Genomic DNA, 15632 nt, shown 5'->3' with positions numbered 1-15632 from the left:
CAAGATAAAAAATCCTTCTACACTCCCTTCTTACTTTAAAATCCCAAAGTTCTCTGCTTGGATCTTTATTAGCTTTATTTTCTGGAAGAAGGAACCAAAAAGAAATACACTGACTTGTCCCAAGTGCCATAGGAGTTGTTGATGACTTGAAATTTGGAATGGCCATTTCTTTGACTATGACAGGAGAAGACCCACTTAGGAAACTTGGAATCATTTTGGTTGAATCACAAGAGGGAGGCAGTAGAGAATCCTTTTTAAAATAAGTTTCTTACCTCTAGGATAAGCATCAGTCTGGAATTCATATCTTAAAGAATGGTCTGAACTCTCCTTCACTGTAGTTTACTTTAGATGGCTGTGTATAAATGAAAAAAGGCATCGGGCACAATTCATAACCTGTCCTACAAATTGTAGGGGAAAGAACACTAAGTGTAGAAGATTTGGGTTTGAGAACCAATTCTAATCCAACTCCCTGACTTTTAGCAAGTCCCTTAACCTGGCTTTCAGTTTCTCCATTTGTGAAGTTGGGATATTTATATCTACCCCAATCTACCTCATAGGGCGGCCATTAAAGGACTTTATACATTTCATTTAGATGGTGTGTCTGAACATGTTTTATAGACTGTGAAATGCTGTGCAAATGTAAAGTGGTATTGTTTACTGGCTTAGAGGCTCTAGAACCATCCTGCCTGGTTGAAATCCTTGCTTCTGTGTTTGCTGACTATGGGAGCCAGTTTCCTCATCTATAAAATAGGGGTAATAATAATACCTATCTCATAGTATTGGTGAGAGGACAAAACGAGACAGTCCACATAAGAGTGGTTGGCATTGTGCCTGGTGTACAGTAAATGCTCAATAGAATCATGCAAAGTACTGACAGATTCTATATATAAACTCACCTTCCCTTGGTCCAGGGGCCAGGCTATCCCAAAGATCTTAGTGCAGTTCAGAGTTTTAATAATGTCAGAATTAGAAATGATATATGCTTATAAATGATCGTTTGAAGTTTAATTATTTAAATCTCATTTACATATATTTAGTTTTATAAATTAAAATTTTTTTTAAAAATAAATGTTTAATTTTTGTTTGTTTGTTTCAGTCAGCATTTGCCATCTCCAATCACAGGAAGCTCTCCTTTCTAGACTGTTTTATACAATGAATGGTTTGGGGCAAAAGCAGTCAAAGCGAATGCCCAGCACTGCAAATATATGGTCCTAATTTCCATCCCATGAGTCTGAGTTAGAGGGCTTGTCATTTCTGACTCTCCCGAGGATTTGAAGGCACAAGTGTGAGCAGAACAGAGAGGACAGGCGCTCTCCACTCACACAGTCTGTGAACAGCAGCTGGCTCAGTCCTATGCTCTTGTGAAGGTGAAAGAGTGAGGACATTCAGAGGAGACATTCAAAGCCAGTGATGACTCTTAAACTAACATCTTCACCACACGTAAATTTATAAGTTAGTTATGACTATTTCAATATTGTCCCAATTTTTGATTTAATCTCTGGGCAGGTGCAATGACAAGCACACTGGAGTTAGCCTCCCAATGGGTCTAAAGTTTCAATTATTTAATACCCACACTCCTGGTGAATCTTCACTTCCTAAGGGAACCATACATGAAAGGCTACTTCACTGAGGCTTATTCTTAGGTGATACTTTGAGTAACATTTGAGACGTGGAACAAGAGAGAAAAATAAGCCCTCAAGAATGCTTCTTTGTCATCATCCCCAAGATCAAGGCTAATAAAAACTAGTCTAACACAAGTTACATTTCTTTCAAAACCTAAACAGTCTCTTTTTAAGAGGAGAATAATACAATAAAGGGTTATTGAATATCTTCATTGGGCCATGGCATCCAGGACTTACTGTTTTGGCTTCTCATATTTTGCAAAATAACCAGGAATAAGCTTTTATTCCCACTTGCCAAATCAAATATGGGTTCCTAAGGTAATCTGATGACATAGGCTTATTTAACTACCAAAAATGTTGGCCACTGGTGAGCTATTAAATATGTAACAACTAGCTCTCTGAGGGAAAAAATTAAAAACCTTACTTTATAGCATTTGCCAGTTTCCATGGTGGAACTACTCCTTCCATGGCCAATTTCAGACTACCAACATGACATATGTCACTCAACATGGGGTCTGGAACAGCTGTGCAGTAGAATCCAGTTCTATAGTATTTCCACCAGAGAGGTTCGACACACGTGAATTACCTCGAGGGCATGGATAATGGTAAAATGTCGTGAAATAATTTGAAAGTGATGAGTTTTGAGTATTCATTCCCTTTGTTTTTAATACAATTTACTTAACTGTACGTTATACAATTTAATCTTTAATGATGGCTGTATTTAACAACAGTCTTGAAAAATTCCTGAAAATTTGACATTCAACTTTCACAAGCTAGCAAGAGCTGGTCCGGCACACCACTAGCTCATGGCCCTATGGAGAGAGAAGTACTAAGCACAGAAAAGACAAGAACCTGCCCACAGAAGGAGTTACAGATCACTCTAAGCCAGTGAGCGGAGCAGGACATACGGACAGGGTGTGTGGGGTGAGATGTGAGGAAGAAAGTTGAGTCCAGGATGGGGAAGGCAGTCCTCTGAGCTCATGCTATCTGTGTATTGCCTCCTGGTAGTTGCCCCTCCAGAGGACTTGCGAGTGGCTGGTATCAGCGACAGGTCCATTGAGCTGGAATGGGACGGGCCGATGGCAGTGACGGAATATGTGATCTCTTACCAGCCGACGGCCCTGGGGGGCCTCCAGCTCCAGCAGCGGGTACCTGGAGATTGGAGTGGTGTCACCATCACGGAGCTGGAGCCAGGTCTCACCTACAACATCAGCGTCTACGCTGTCATTAGCAACATCCTCAGCCTTCCCATCACTGCCAAGGTGGCCACCCGTACGTAACATTTCCCCATCCTACTTCATTTTTCTTTTTTCCTACATGAGATCATGGGCATTCATGATAGTAGTGTCTTTTCTTAATTCTTCAGGGATGCCTGCAATAATCACTGCTCTTGAGGGGAAGGGTTTCCGACGTGACCCGATTTACCCAAAAGGGTAAATCATTAAAAAGGCACTTCTGATTAAGAGAATTTCCAAATCCAGGCAGCTCCCATCAATTATAGAACCAAAAGGACAAAAAAGCAATTATTGAGTTCTGACTTGTTATAAGCTCGAGTCTGATTAGAAGTCAAAGAAAGTATGAGACTTATACAGACTTTGAATCTAGTTAGGGATTCAAAACCAGAAGATATGAAATAGGACGTATAATAAGCAAATGCTAAATGGTATGTTACAGATGGTAAGTGTATAGCAGAGTGGGAAAAAAAATCTTATTTAAAACCACACTGACGACACCCACTTCTCTTCATAGAGAGGTGGCATAATTTCTTCATGGTCTTTTGTTTAGCAAAATATAGTCTATTTTGATTATAAAAGTTGAGGCTCTAGAGGATAGTTTTGAAAGATTCAGTGAGAGAAAGAGAGCTTAAGACAGAGACAGAGGCCAGCTAAACTGCTCTCCATAAGAAATAGTTTTTCTTTTTTATTTAGAACAGGGGAAAATTCCTATAGGTGCCTATCTGTATTTTACATGTATTCTATTTAAGCATAGAAAAATTTTAAAAGATTGCATACCAAGTATTAACATTGGCTACATCGAGGAGTAGAATAAGAAGCAGATAGAAAGGCACTTATTTTTTTTTTTCTTTATACACCTCTGGTTTCTTAAATTGTCTTTTCCAATACTGCTCCTCAGATGCTGGGAAGGCAACTTACAATGCAACTCTAATACTATCTACCTGAAGTGAGTGTCCGGTCCCACAGCTTAGGGCCTGAGTCTCACAGGACTGTCCCCACCTCAGGGGCTAGTCACAGGTCCAAAACTGTCACGGGTACATCTGACTGACCAGCTGTAAATTCAAAGGGTTCCCACAACCCTTCCTTAGGTTTGATAATTCCTTAGAACAATTCACAGAACTCAGGAAAGTGCTTTACTTACTAGTACTGTCTTATTTCCAAGGATACAACTTGGGAACAGCCAAATGGAAGAGATGCTTATGGCAAGAGATGGAGGGATGGGGTGTGGAGCTTCCATGTCCTCTCCGGATACATCACACCTCCCAGCACCTCTCTTCACCAACCTGGAAACTCTCCAAACCCTGTTGCTTGGAGAATTTTATGGAGGCTTCACTATGTAGGCACGATTAAATAGGTTACTGGCTGTTGGTAAATAACTCAGTCTCCAGCCTGTCTCCCCTCCCTGGAAGTTAGAAGATGGGGCTGAAAGTTCTGATCTTTTAAATCATGCCGTGGTTTTTCTGGAAACAGGCTATCTAGTTATCTCACAATCATACAATAGATATTCTTATCGCTCCGGAGATTCCAAAAGTTTTAGGAGTTGTGTGCCAGGAACCCAGGGACAAAAACCAAATACTTTTTTATTATATCACACACAGATTTTAGCAGTAGCAGGAAACTGGATCAAGAAGTAACCGTGAAACAGAAGCCCCTGGGTCAGGAAATGGGACTTCTCACCAAATAAGGGATAAGAGATTTCAGTCCATTTTATGTAGGTCTCAAGGGACAAGATGGTATTTGGATAACAAATGCCATGAAAGTTCAGAGAAGGGAGAGGTCAAAGTAAGAAGAGCTGGCCTTGAAGGCTTCTTGGACTCAATTGCACTCGGAAGGATAGGGACCCGCAGAAAGGAAAGGATTTAAGAAATCATACCGTCCCCTTGCTTTCCAGGTGACAGAGCTCCTGTTATAATACTGGATTCCCCCAATGAATGCTGACTTTGTAAATATGCCTATAATTATCTCTGTTTATATTTGACCTTTTTTTCTAAATTCCTCTGGTGCCTGAGAACCAGTTTTAAATATCTTCGATGATTGTGCAGAGAGGCAGGTCACCATCTGCCGCTTTTCCCACCTTGCTCCGGGATGAGTCACCACAGCAAGTGCCTGGCCCGACTCCCAGGCGTCTCCTCTCTCGTGCACGTGCATGAGCAGTTATGAAGTTTCCATCCCCCCATGGCATGCATTATGCCAATTCAGGGCATCCCCTCAGGCAAGTTCCCAGGTGACAAGGACGAAATCATGTAAACTCATCTGACATGCCTTCAAGTGGTTTCAGAATCAGACCTGCCTCTCAACCAAGAAGCACGAGGAAGCTTCCAAACAGGAAGGATGAGAATCTGTCAGTTTTCCAATGGAATATCCCACAAGAGGCAAAGCTAAAATGGGAGCGGGCTCCCTGGAGAACTGAGAAAAGTCATGCTGTCGTATCTCAGGGCTGGTAATTGGAACTCCATTAGGACAAGCATACCTCCACCTCACTGAACCTGTGCATGCCTCCGTCTGTGCGCCTGTGTGTGTGTTTGCGTGTGGGGGGAGATGGGGTTAGAAAAGGGGGAGATTAAGAAAGGAATGAGAAACAAGATAAGTGAGGCAAAGGTAAGTGAGGGAGAGAAGAGACAAATAACGAAGAACTGGAGAAAAGAGGGAGACAGTAGAGTGAGAGCAAACATCCCAGGATCTGCCATTGTCCTTTGTGTGTGTCTTTGGTTGCCTTGTGTACACGAAATGGAAATCTTAGACCATCCTAGACATGGTGATTTGAGCTGAACTAAATACTCTGACTGCACATCAGATGATCAAGAAAGGCATTCTAGTCTTTATTCTGAAATTAGCTTGTGTCCTTAGCCAACTCTCTCTGTGCCTCCCTCTTCCTGGGTGTGAAATGGGAACATTTTATTGCCTTTCAGGAATCCTTAGAGCCTCCAAAGATAGTGTTCAATTCTCTGAGAAAGGCATCGTATTAAATACCAAGATTTGCCACATTAGTAAGGAAAGGAAAGGTCATTTCTTTTGTATTTTAATATTAACCTATGATGGAATAGAAAGCATTAAAAAAGTTACTTATTAGATTAAGTTTGTTAAGTTCACTTGGGTATCACCAACACGGAGCAGCACCAGGGCCACGACAGAGTGGGCCAATCCTTCACCTGGGTTCCTCATGTTTGCAATAAGATTGGGATTGCCCACCGCACCCAAGCTGTGGAGGGATGGCACCCAGGCAAAGCTCCAGGTGATGCTCTCTGTCCCTGCCAGGGGTAGCCATGATATGGTCACCCACATTGCTGTGTTCCAGATCTCTCCACTCCTCAAGGGCTACACTTCAAGACCATCACAGAGACCACCGTGGAAGTGCAGTGGGAGCCCTTCTCATTCTCCTTCGATGGGTGGGAGATCAGCTTCATTCCAAAGGTAATGTCCACCTGTGACACTGCCAAACAGCCTCATTTGGAGTATTTATACCCTCAACTTGGAATAAGGGGCTGCAAGGATGGCGCTACCCAAAGTCTCTCTCCATGCGGCTAAAGATGCAAAGGGACCTTTGGTGGTGTCTGGGCTATAGAACATCTCTTTCACAAAGGCATGTTGGACTGACTAGCAAGAGTGGCCCTGAGCCTCACACCCTGGCTTTGGAAGACAGGATGTGGGAAGCAGCCACCAGGCCCAGCTCTCTGCTCAGAAAGCTCTAGGGTTTGGCAAGCTATGATTTTAGCAAGTCTAAAAACCAAATCTTCAAAATGTTGGGGCTTTTCTTTAGGACATAAAGAAAGCCAGACTGAATCAGTCACATGGCTTCGTTCTGTGCAGAAGATACCAAAAGTCAGCTTGCATGGCCAGGTTCTAAAGGTCTGAGGCATAACACAAAAATACCTTTTGTAACCTATTAATTGAGAAGATTTGTCCTTAAACAAATTATGTTATTAGTTTTTGAGTTAAAAAGTATCCCAATTCCTTTCTATTCTTTAAAGTAGCATTTTATTGTGTTAATCTAGAACTAATTTTTCCAAGTCACCAGAGGCGCCTGCCTAGTTCTGGTTTTCCAGAATTTGTTGGCCCTACTGATATTCTCCCTAACTCTACCACTCATGGGAGTGTAATGTTTAATCATAGGCCTTACCCCATCTTCATCTTTCAATATCAAATAGCATTTTTCCAGTCATTCATCAGACTTAATGACAGATGACACATATTTGGATAACAAGACAGTGATCTCACCATTATTTTACTTCAAAATTCTTCTAGGCATGGACTGTTGGAGCTACCAAAGACCTTCAAGTTCACAGAGTATGACCCTTCATTTTCCATTGAGTTTGTTTAGTTTAAAGAGACTAAGACTCAGCAAATGTAAACATCAGATAGCTAGTTGGTGGCAGGCTTAACACAAGAACCCAGGGCTCCAGGGTTCTGTCCACTATAGTAAGACTTCCCTCTCTATGTGGATAGAGTCATGTCATGGCAAGCTAAATACATCTGAACAGGCATTCTGTACAAATACCTTCTTATATGTCTTATCTGCATTGAAACGGCCACTAAAGTATGGTGGGCAACTGGGTGTGTAACAGGGCAGAGAGAATCCTATCACCCTGATGCTGAGGCAGGAAAAAAAACTATGCTAGGTTGGCCTATTTTACATCTAATATGTAAAATTCCAAATAAGACCTTGGCCAGGGCATGCCAAGGTCAAACACACAACCACTGTGTGATCTGTAGGTTGTAGGCACTGGCTGGGGGTGGGGCGGGGAGGGGGGTGCGGAGGGGCATGTGTTACAGTGATTTATGGGTATGGTTATAAATTACATATAGGGCACTCTGGGTGACATAAACAGAGTCCAAAGAATAGGGAAGAAGGGCAGTGACACAAAAAGAGTCTTCTCATCCCTTCCATTTCCAGGGACACACACAGAAAATGTATAATGACAGACAGATGGAGAGGTAGGTAGGTAGATGATCCTGGACCCAACATCATCAAGTTAATCCTTCTCATTTCCTCTTCCACCAATTTGTCTCTTTCCTTTCTCCTTTGTGTTATTCTTTGTTCCATGCTTCCTTTTTCTCTCTTTGTACTTCCTAGCTGGTTGTGTCACTGACTCCTAACTCATCTGGATGAAGAAAAAAAAAGACACTGACAGATTTGCACCCGGTGTAACAGTGTGGAAAACTCCAGATAGAGCAAAATAATAGTTCCAGCTCATTCACAAACTGTGAATGTCTTAGTTTGAAAAATGTTGTATATATACATAAAGATAGATATTCATAGGCATACGCAGACACAAGTTCACTCTTCTAAATAGCCAAGGGCATGCTCATCATAATAAATGCCCCAAAATCTGATGGATGTTAACCATAACCATCAAATACGGAATCTTTGGCAAGAGTCAATCCACATTACCTCATGACCAATTTTTATTGGCAAACTCAAAAGAGTCAGGGAAGGCCAAAGAAATGTTCTTGAAAGTTGATTCTCCATTTGCCAAATCCTCATAGAGCGGTAAGATTCTCACTGAGTCTGCTGGGAGTTTTTCCTGGCTCCAGACATTCAGCTGTCAGCATCACGGGAATAGATGTGGGCCCCATTTTTTATTAACAATTCACAATTGATGTTCCACACTTTTCTCTCCCGGTGATTTTTCTCTTTTGCCTTTTCTGCTTCTTCTTTCTTCCCACCCTCCAGAATAATGAAGGAGGGGTGATTGCTCAGCTCCCCAGTGATGTTACATCCTTCAATCAGACAGGACTAAAGCCTGGGGAGGAATACATTGTCAATGTGGTGGCTCTGAAAGAGCAAGCCCGGAGCCCCCCTACCTCGGCCAGCGTCTCTACTGGTGAGTGCTTCCAACCCTTCTTCCTACATCTAAGCATTAGGTCACGCTGGAAAAAGGACAACAAATTTCCCAAGAAGTAGAGAGACAAAGGGTGCTGGGTTTTCTCCCAGAGCTGAAAATGATTTGGATACATGGAGATGGAGCTACTCTACCAGATGCTTAGCTGAACATCTCCCCTATTGCTAATCCTTGCAAGCACAGAAATCTGGGAAAGTATTATACAGGGAAAATTCTTTGTTAAGATTTCCAGCGTATTTCTTCTGAGCTTATTCATTAAGAGGCTTCATTTGTCAGCCCCTAGTATCTTGAGCTCAGGAACCAAGTTCTTGAGCAAGAACTAACTCTTATCTATTGTGAGATTTAGCAAAAGTCATCCAACCCTTCCCAAACTTGCCATCATTTTCCAGTGATGAACAAAAATACCTCCTTCTTTGAGTTGACATGAGGATTAAATTAGAAAAAGCACACAAAGTGATTAGCACTATGTTGATGAGAGAGTGCTCAATACCCAGTGTATATACATATACTTACAGAACACACTTAGAAGTGAGAGCAGGTGGGGGTGCCTGCGTGGCTCAGTCGTTAAGCATCTGCCTTCGGCTCAGGTCATGATCCCAGGGTCCTGGGATCGAGCCCCACATTGGGCTCCCTGCTCAGCGGGAAGCCTGCTTCTCTCTCTCCCACTCCCCCTGCTTGTGTTCCCTCTCTCACTGTCTCTTTCTGTCAAATAAATAAATAAAATCTTTTTTAAAAAATTAAAAAAAAGAAGTGAGAGCAGGTGGAAACAAATTATTTAAAACCAGCATGTGTGAGTTGAGTCACCATTCAAGGTGATGACTTAAATTGGTTATTAGTTCATCCCCACAGTTAATCTTATACAAGATCGTTGTTTCTAGATTCAATTCAGTAACTGCGTCATCTTTTGCCTTATTGTTTTCTTAGCTAACAAAGGATGGCCAACTTCAATGCTGTAAATTAGCAATTATGATGCATATGTGTGTGCCCTCCCAATTTCTCAAAAGTTACAAATAGCATCTGGTATCATTTTTTGTCTCATTTTATTGATGGGGGAGCTGAGACTCAAAAGTTAAGCACTTTTCCCTTTTAGTTAACAGAAACTGAGATAGGTGAATATTGGTACAGCTTTATTTTTCATAAACTGACATTGACACCTAAGAAAGCCAGTTATGGGTTTAGGATAAAGGCCAAGTTGGCCAGAAAAAAGAACGACAACACCATGTAATGAGACCATGTTTATGGATTAGTGATTCATACTTTGCTAATTGGATCCAAACTAAATAACATCAGGTGCTGAGGCTTATGCTCAGCCTAGAAAACATTGGTTTTAAACTATTGTGGCATTAGATTATGTTCCATTAGAACACTAGGGCTCCATGGCAGTGGCTCAAGGCAAGGATGAAGGGGAGATTCAGGCCTCTGATTACATCCACACCCATGCCCAACACAGCCTCCAACCAAGGCAGCTCCACCTGTTTTATATTTTGTACGGTCATTTAAGATTTTGTTCTTTAAAGGAAAAGAGTATTATTCCCCCTAAAAAGACTTTAAAACTACTGTTCTAATGCAAATATGTTTTAGAAGAAACTCCATAGCCATAAAACCGAAAAGTTCTCTGTAGGAATTTCTTCAGATGCCAGTGACTAGAGTTTTTCCAGAACTCCGTTCCCCAAGGTTATGCTGGAACCTGACATTTCATGACATGTGTAGATGCTCCTCCTCTGGGATGAAACATTTCAGTGACTCCAAATCATTCCTGTGAACTGATATTAAGAAAACATGACTGGAAAACAAAAGCCTAGACAAAGAAGATGGTTCAGAAAAGGGCAGAGAAGAGCACTGCAGCTGTAGAAAGTTTTTCCTCCAAATTTGGGGAAAATAGTCTAACCCTGCCTCAGTCTTCTACTCAAAGCACATTTTTACGAAATTTGCGATATTTTTTGGTTTGGAAGTTCCTTAAGATTCAAATTCCAGATTTAAAAATTTGTGGTAAAGCTAGGCAGATTTTTTTTTCAATTAAGAAAAATGTCCTAGTTAATACTTTGGCATTGCGTACAGAGTCATGAAGAAATGGAAAGAAAAATATTTATTCCATTTGACTTTCTGAGTAGAACTTGTGTTTGTTCAGAAATTAGGACCTAAATTGAAAACAAGCTGATACCAACTTGACTAGAATGGGGACACCACTACTGAGTGGCCAACAGAAGGGCAGAATCCAAGGGTGGCTACAGAAAAGAAGGTTGTCTCCCAACCCTGTCTGCTGTTTTCAGGAAATGATTGGTTAATTATTTCCTTCTGCTGAGGTCTGACAGACACCAACCCCCTCCTGTGAAGCTCTGAGTCCTCAAAGGCACTCAGACTGGCTTCTTCCAGGCAGGCCTTTAGGGAATGCAAATTACTAGACCTCCTGCAACTAGGGCCCTCTATGCTGCATGATTATATTCTAATATGGACAATCCATTATGATTAGGGTCTTGGGGATTTAAAGAGTTAAAGGACAAAAGCCTTCCAATGTCATTTGAGTTTCTGTGACATCTTTTTTTTTCTCAAGAAGCTTGAATTCTTTGAAATGCTTCCCCTTCTTTCTCATGGATACAGAGGATATTCATTCATTTCATTTACTCCACACCCATGTACTGAGTGTCTATGTTTCAGACTTTATGCTTATATAGCAGCTAGAAGACCACTTCTCCCATTTTGTTATTAAATTAAATTAAATTTAAAAGGCCCAAGTTACTGAAAGCCATTAAATTCAGCATGCTGAAAACATCTGGATGTGTTCTGTTAAATCATACTATTACCCCAAATATGAAAAACAGAACTTCATTTTAACTCCAAACCAGGTGGCACCAAAATGGCCTGGTGATTTTCATTTTGGCTGGTACTAAGCCAAAAATCCTAAGCTGCTTAATAAGGAACAAAACTGGACTAGACCCAGAAAGAGGGTGGGGTGCCCAGGAAAAGGCCCAACTCTGAAAGACTGAGAAGCTCAAAGTCAGACTGAGTTCATCCTGCAGAAGATGCTCCATTTTGTAGACAGTAGGAGGTGGTCCAGAGTGGATTGGTTTAAAAAACAAGTCTTAGTCAAGACTCTCTAGTAACAAGGAAGAAAAATTTTCTTTAACTAGCTAAAGCAAAAAAGAGAATTTACTGGAAGGACATAGAGTGTCTCCTGAAACCCTAGGACTAGAATGTATCCTGATGTCACAAAAAACTGAAGAATGGAAAGCCAGGTTCAGGTTATTCTCTCTGTCTTTCTAGAAGCTCCACAGAGTCACTCATTTCTCCTTCTCTATGTATATGTGTTCCTAAAATTCTGCACCCAATTCCAGTATGTGTGTGTGTGTGTGTGTGTGTGTGTTGAAGAGGGAGGTCCCCCCCAAAGCAATTCTCTGGACACCAGCTGGGTATCCTACAATTCCACTCAATTCTGACACTATCTACCCAGAGACAGGAACAGATTCCACAGGTTGAGGGCTCAGTCCCACAAGACTGCCCTCCACTTCAGATGCCAATTGCATATCCAGGTCATTACCTGTGTTTCTGTCCAACTGGCTATAAATCAGAGGTTCCCACCACCCCCTCTTCAGGTTTGATTAATTTGTTAGAGATGTTCCCAGAACTCAGGAAATCCATTTGCTCACAAGATTACTGATTTACTACAAAGGATATTAAAGGTTACTAATCAACAACCAGATGAAGACACACATTGGGCAAAGCCCTGAACAAAGGAGCTGCTGTCTCTATGGAGTTTCGGGGCCCATCATGGTGGCACGTGGAAGCGTTCTGGTTCCCAAACCTGGAAGCTCTCCGAACCCAGTCCTTCTGGGTTTTTACAGAGGCTTCATTACAGGCAGGATTGATCTTGACCAGAGGTCAGAAGCGCGACTGAAAGCTCCAGCCCTCTAATCACATGGCTCACACCCCTGGCAACCAGCCCCTATCCTCACCTCATTAACATCACAAAAGACATTAGTACTCTCATCACTTAGGAAACTCCAAAGGTTTTAGGAGGTTTGTGTCAGAAAGGGACCAAGACCAATATGTATTTATGATAAATCACCCTCTCCCTTCTTCACTCCCCTCCCGCCCGTTTTCTCTCTCTTCAGATCAAATGTTTTCTATTTATGTGTGAATATGGTAGAGAATGGTCTCATACCAGCCCTGGCTCTACATGGTCCCAAACCATCTAACCAGAGAAGCTGAGCCTCTGGTTCCGATTCCAAATCCTTGAAGAACATTAATATTAATATTAATCAGCTCTAGCCAGAGAGGCATAATCATATTATAAATGCAAACATGGAAGCTGGGCCTACTCTTTTAGAAGGTAATGAGTAATTCAAAAAGGACACATTGGCCATGCAGACTTACCATGAGGAGTTGAGGACAGCATTTTCTATTCTCACGAAGTTCTTTCTTTTTCTATTTCCATTCTATATTCTCTCCCCTTCCCCAACCTCACCATTGTCTAATTCACTATGAACCAAGTGGGTGCTGGAACCATAGATGCTGGGCCCCCTGGGACACCACTCAGCTTTTCTAGGTCATGCCACCCCACAATGATGTTCCCCTCAGCCACTCAGTGGCAGAGGCCAAAGGCTCAGGAGGGACACACAGTGCCCCTCTAGGTCAGGAATATGCAAGAACAGGTGTGACAAAATAGCCCACAAGATGCTCTTCCTAAACTAAGGTCCTTTTTTTTTTTTTTTTCCCAGAAGAGCAAGTTTCCCCAGAAGGCATGTTTACGTCTGCAATGCAAATATCTGCTGGGTTGTGGTACTCTTAGCAGCTGGACTGACTGAGTTGTAGGTGTGGCTGAGCAGGGACATCTTTTGGACATTCACGATGCCCTCTTTGGCAACCGAGTTGAAATTCTGAGATGTTTGCATGGGGCTGATAATCTTGTAGGTCTTTCATCAGGGCTCAGAGAAGGTGAGAGAAGAGCAGAGCACACACACCAGAAGCACGTCTCACAGTTCTCTGGCCCATTACCTCCAGACAGAAGCCCTGCTGGCCTCTCAAGCCAGTGGGTGCTCTTCCCCTGCCCAAATGGAGAATGCTGGGGCTGAAACACCAGAGCCTGCTGAGAGCAAGATGCAGGGGAACCGACTTCTAATGTCGCTTCCCCTGTTGCCAAACTGTGTGTCCTCAGGAAAGCGATTTTGTCTTACTGTGTCTCGTTTTCCCCATCTGTAAATTGGGATAATAATACCCATCCTCTCTTTGACTGACCAAGTTAACCTAAGGAGGAGAGGAGAGAGTTGATTTCAAACACCCATTTCTCAAACTCTTTTTTTCTACTTGATCCTTTTTATTCAGTCATTGATGGGCCCACGCAGATCCTGGTTCGAGATGTCTCGGACACTGTGGCCTTCGTGGAGTGGACCCCACCTCGAGCCAAAGTCGATTTCATTCTCCTGAAGTATGGCTTGGTGGGCGGGGAAGGCGGGAAGACCACTTTCCGGCTACAGCCTCCCCTGAGCCAATATTCAGTGCAGGCCCTGCGGCCCGGCTCCCGCTACGAGGTGTGGGTCAGCGCCGTCCGCGGGACCAATGAGAGCCAGTCCACGACCACCCAGTTCACAACAGGTAGGCAGGGGTGGTGGGGGGCACCAGGGGGAGAGAGGGTTGAGCCAGCGGGTGCCATGTCACATCAAGGGGGTGTCGAGGGGGCACAGGTGACATTGCTTGGACGCCCACCTTATCACAGACCCAAGTTATAGGACAGCACAGAGGAACACACCTGTTTGAGAGAACTAGGTGCCCATCCTGCCTCTGCTACCAGCCAGATCTGTGACCTGATCTAAGGCTCTTCTCCACAGCTCTCAGGTGTCTCCTTGGTAAAATTAAAAGTTCGTCTTGAAGGCATTTACACGTCCATATTGCTAGCCCAAGTGGCAATTTTGTGAGAGTTCAGGAAAGGTGCTCTCCCTCGAGGTGCTTTACTGCTATTTGCTGGCACTTGTAATAATTCTATAAATTCATAATGATTACACAGCATGGTGGCGCCCCAAGGAGTTGTGCGAGGCCCACATTGTGCGGCTGGCAGCAGGCCTTCTGCCTGAGACTCTGTGACTCACTCTGCCCTTTGCAAACACTAGCAAGAAGGCTCATGGGAGGCCTGCTCCCACAGACAGTAGGCAGGATAAGTCCCACCTGCCTTACTGTGATGACCACTCATCCTCCTTCCCAAGGCTGTTAGAATTTGGAAAGAGCTTCCCCCACAGTCAAGAAAGGCCAGACCTCACGGTGACCTGCTCCCTGACTTTCTTGGAGCCTGTCAGGCTGGCCAGATGGGGGCACCATCCCAACACAGGCTTCCCAGCACTCTCACTGGGTCAACAGGGGCTGGGATCAGATAGTGAGTCTCCACCTGACCCGGATTCTCAGTCTTGGTTTCTCTACCCTGGAGAGGTCACACAGCAAGGAATGTCTCTGCCAACTCCAAGTTGTGCAGAGATCAAGGGAAACTGCTAGCATCTGTAGGATCTGAGAACCAGCATCTTCTGAGGGGGTAAAGTAGGAGAATCGCTAAATCAAGCATCCTACTTGTGGTGTGGCCCAAGAGCTGTTACGGGATGGGATAAACCAGCTGAGGGGCTGAGGGGTGGTTCCATCAACAGCACCATTATCTTCCACCTGTGTTTAAAATCAATGGACAAAGAAGGCAAAGAATAAGACAGATGGAAGCCAAAATATCCCCTGGATTGGAGCCTGTAGCATAGTGTTAGTGCCAGATGGGCTTGCAAGGTGATGGTCCCTGTGGATCTGGGCCAGTCTCGCCATGCAGCAGAAGTTAGGGGACTACTCAGGTTAGGATTTACACCATGGAGGAACACACAGAGGCCTGATGCCTGGGGAGAGCTGGCTCCCATGAGAGAGGGGAACAGAAGAGCAGAACTAAGTGCCTATGTCCTGCTACAAAACTCACCACT

General features: G+C 43.3%; 1 protein-coding gene across 2 annotated transcripts in view; it reads left to right on the top strand.

The window, feature by feature from the left end:
• The window catches only part of TNR (tenascin R), a 419528-nt gene that overhangs the window by 339234 nt on the left and 64662 nt on the right, over positions 1–15632 (top strand). Inside the window, exons 5-8 of one of the 2 annotated variants that reach the window (XM_032393362.1) lie at positions 2631–2894; positions 6153–6268; positions 8529–8679; positions 14017–14286. In XM_032393362.1, the coding sequence (XP_032249253.1) occupies positions 2631–2894; positions 6153–6268; positions 8529–8679; positions 14017–14286 (801 nt within the window). The remainder of the gene's footprint in view (positions 1–2630; positions 2895–6152; positions 6269–8528; positions 8680–14016; positions 14287–15632) is intronic. The other variant, XM_032393363.1, reaches the window with a different exon arrangement.

This window comes from Phoca vitulina, unplaced genomic scaffold (assembly GCF_004348235.1).
Source record: "Phoca vitulina isolate PV1807 unplaced genomic scaffold, GSC_HSeal_1.0 scaffold73, whole genome shotgun sequence".
In the NCBI taxonomy this organism is placed as follows: domain Eukaryota; kingdom Metazoa; phylum Chordata; class Mammalia; order Carnivora; family Phocidae; genus Phoca; species Phoca vitulina.
This window is presented reverse-complemented; position numbering and strand designations above follow the sequence as displayed.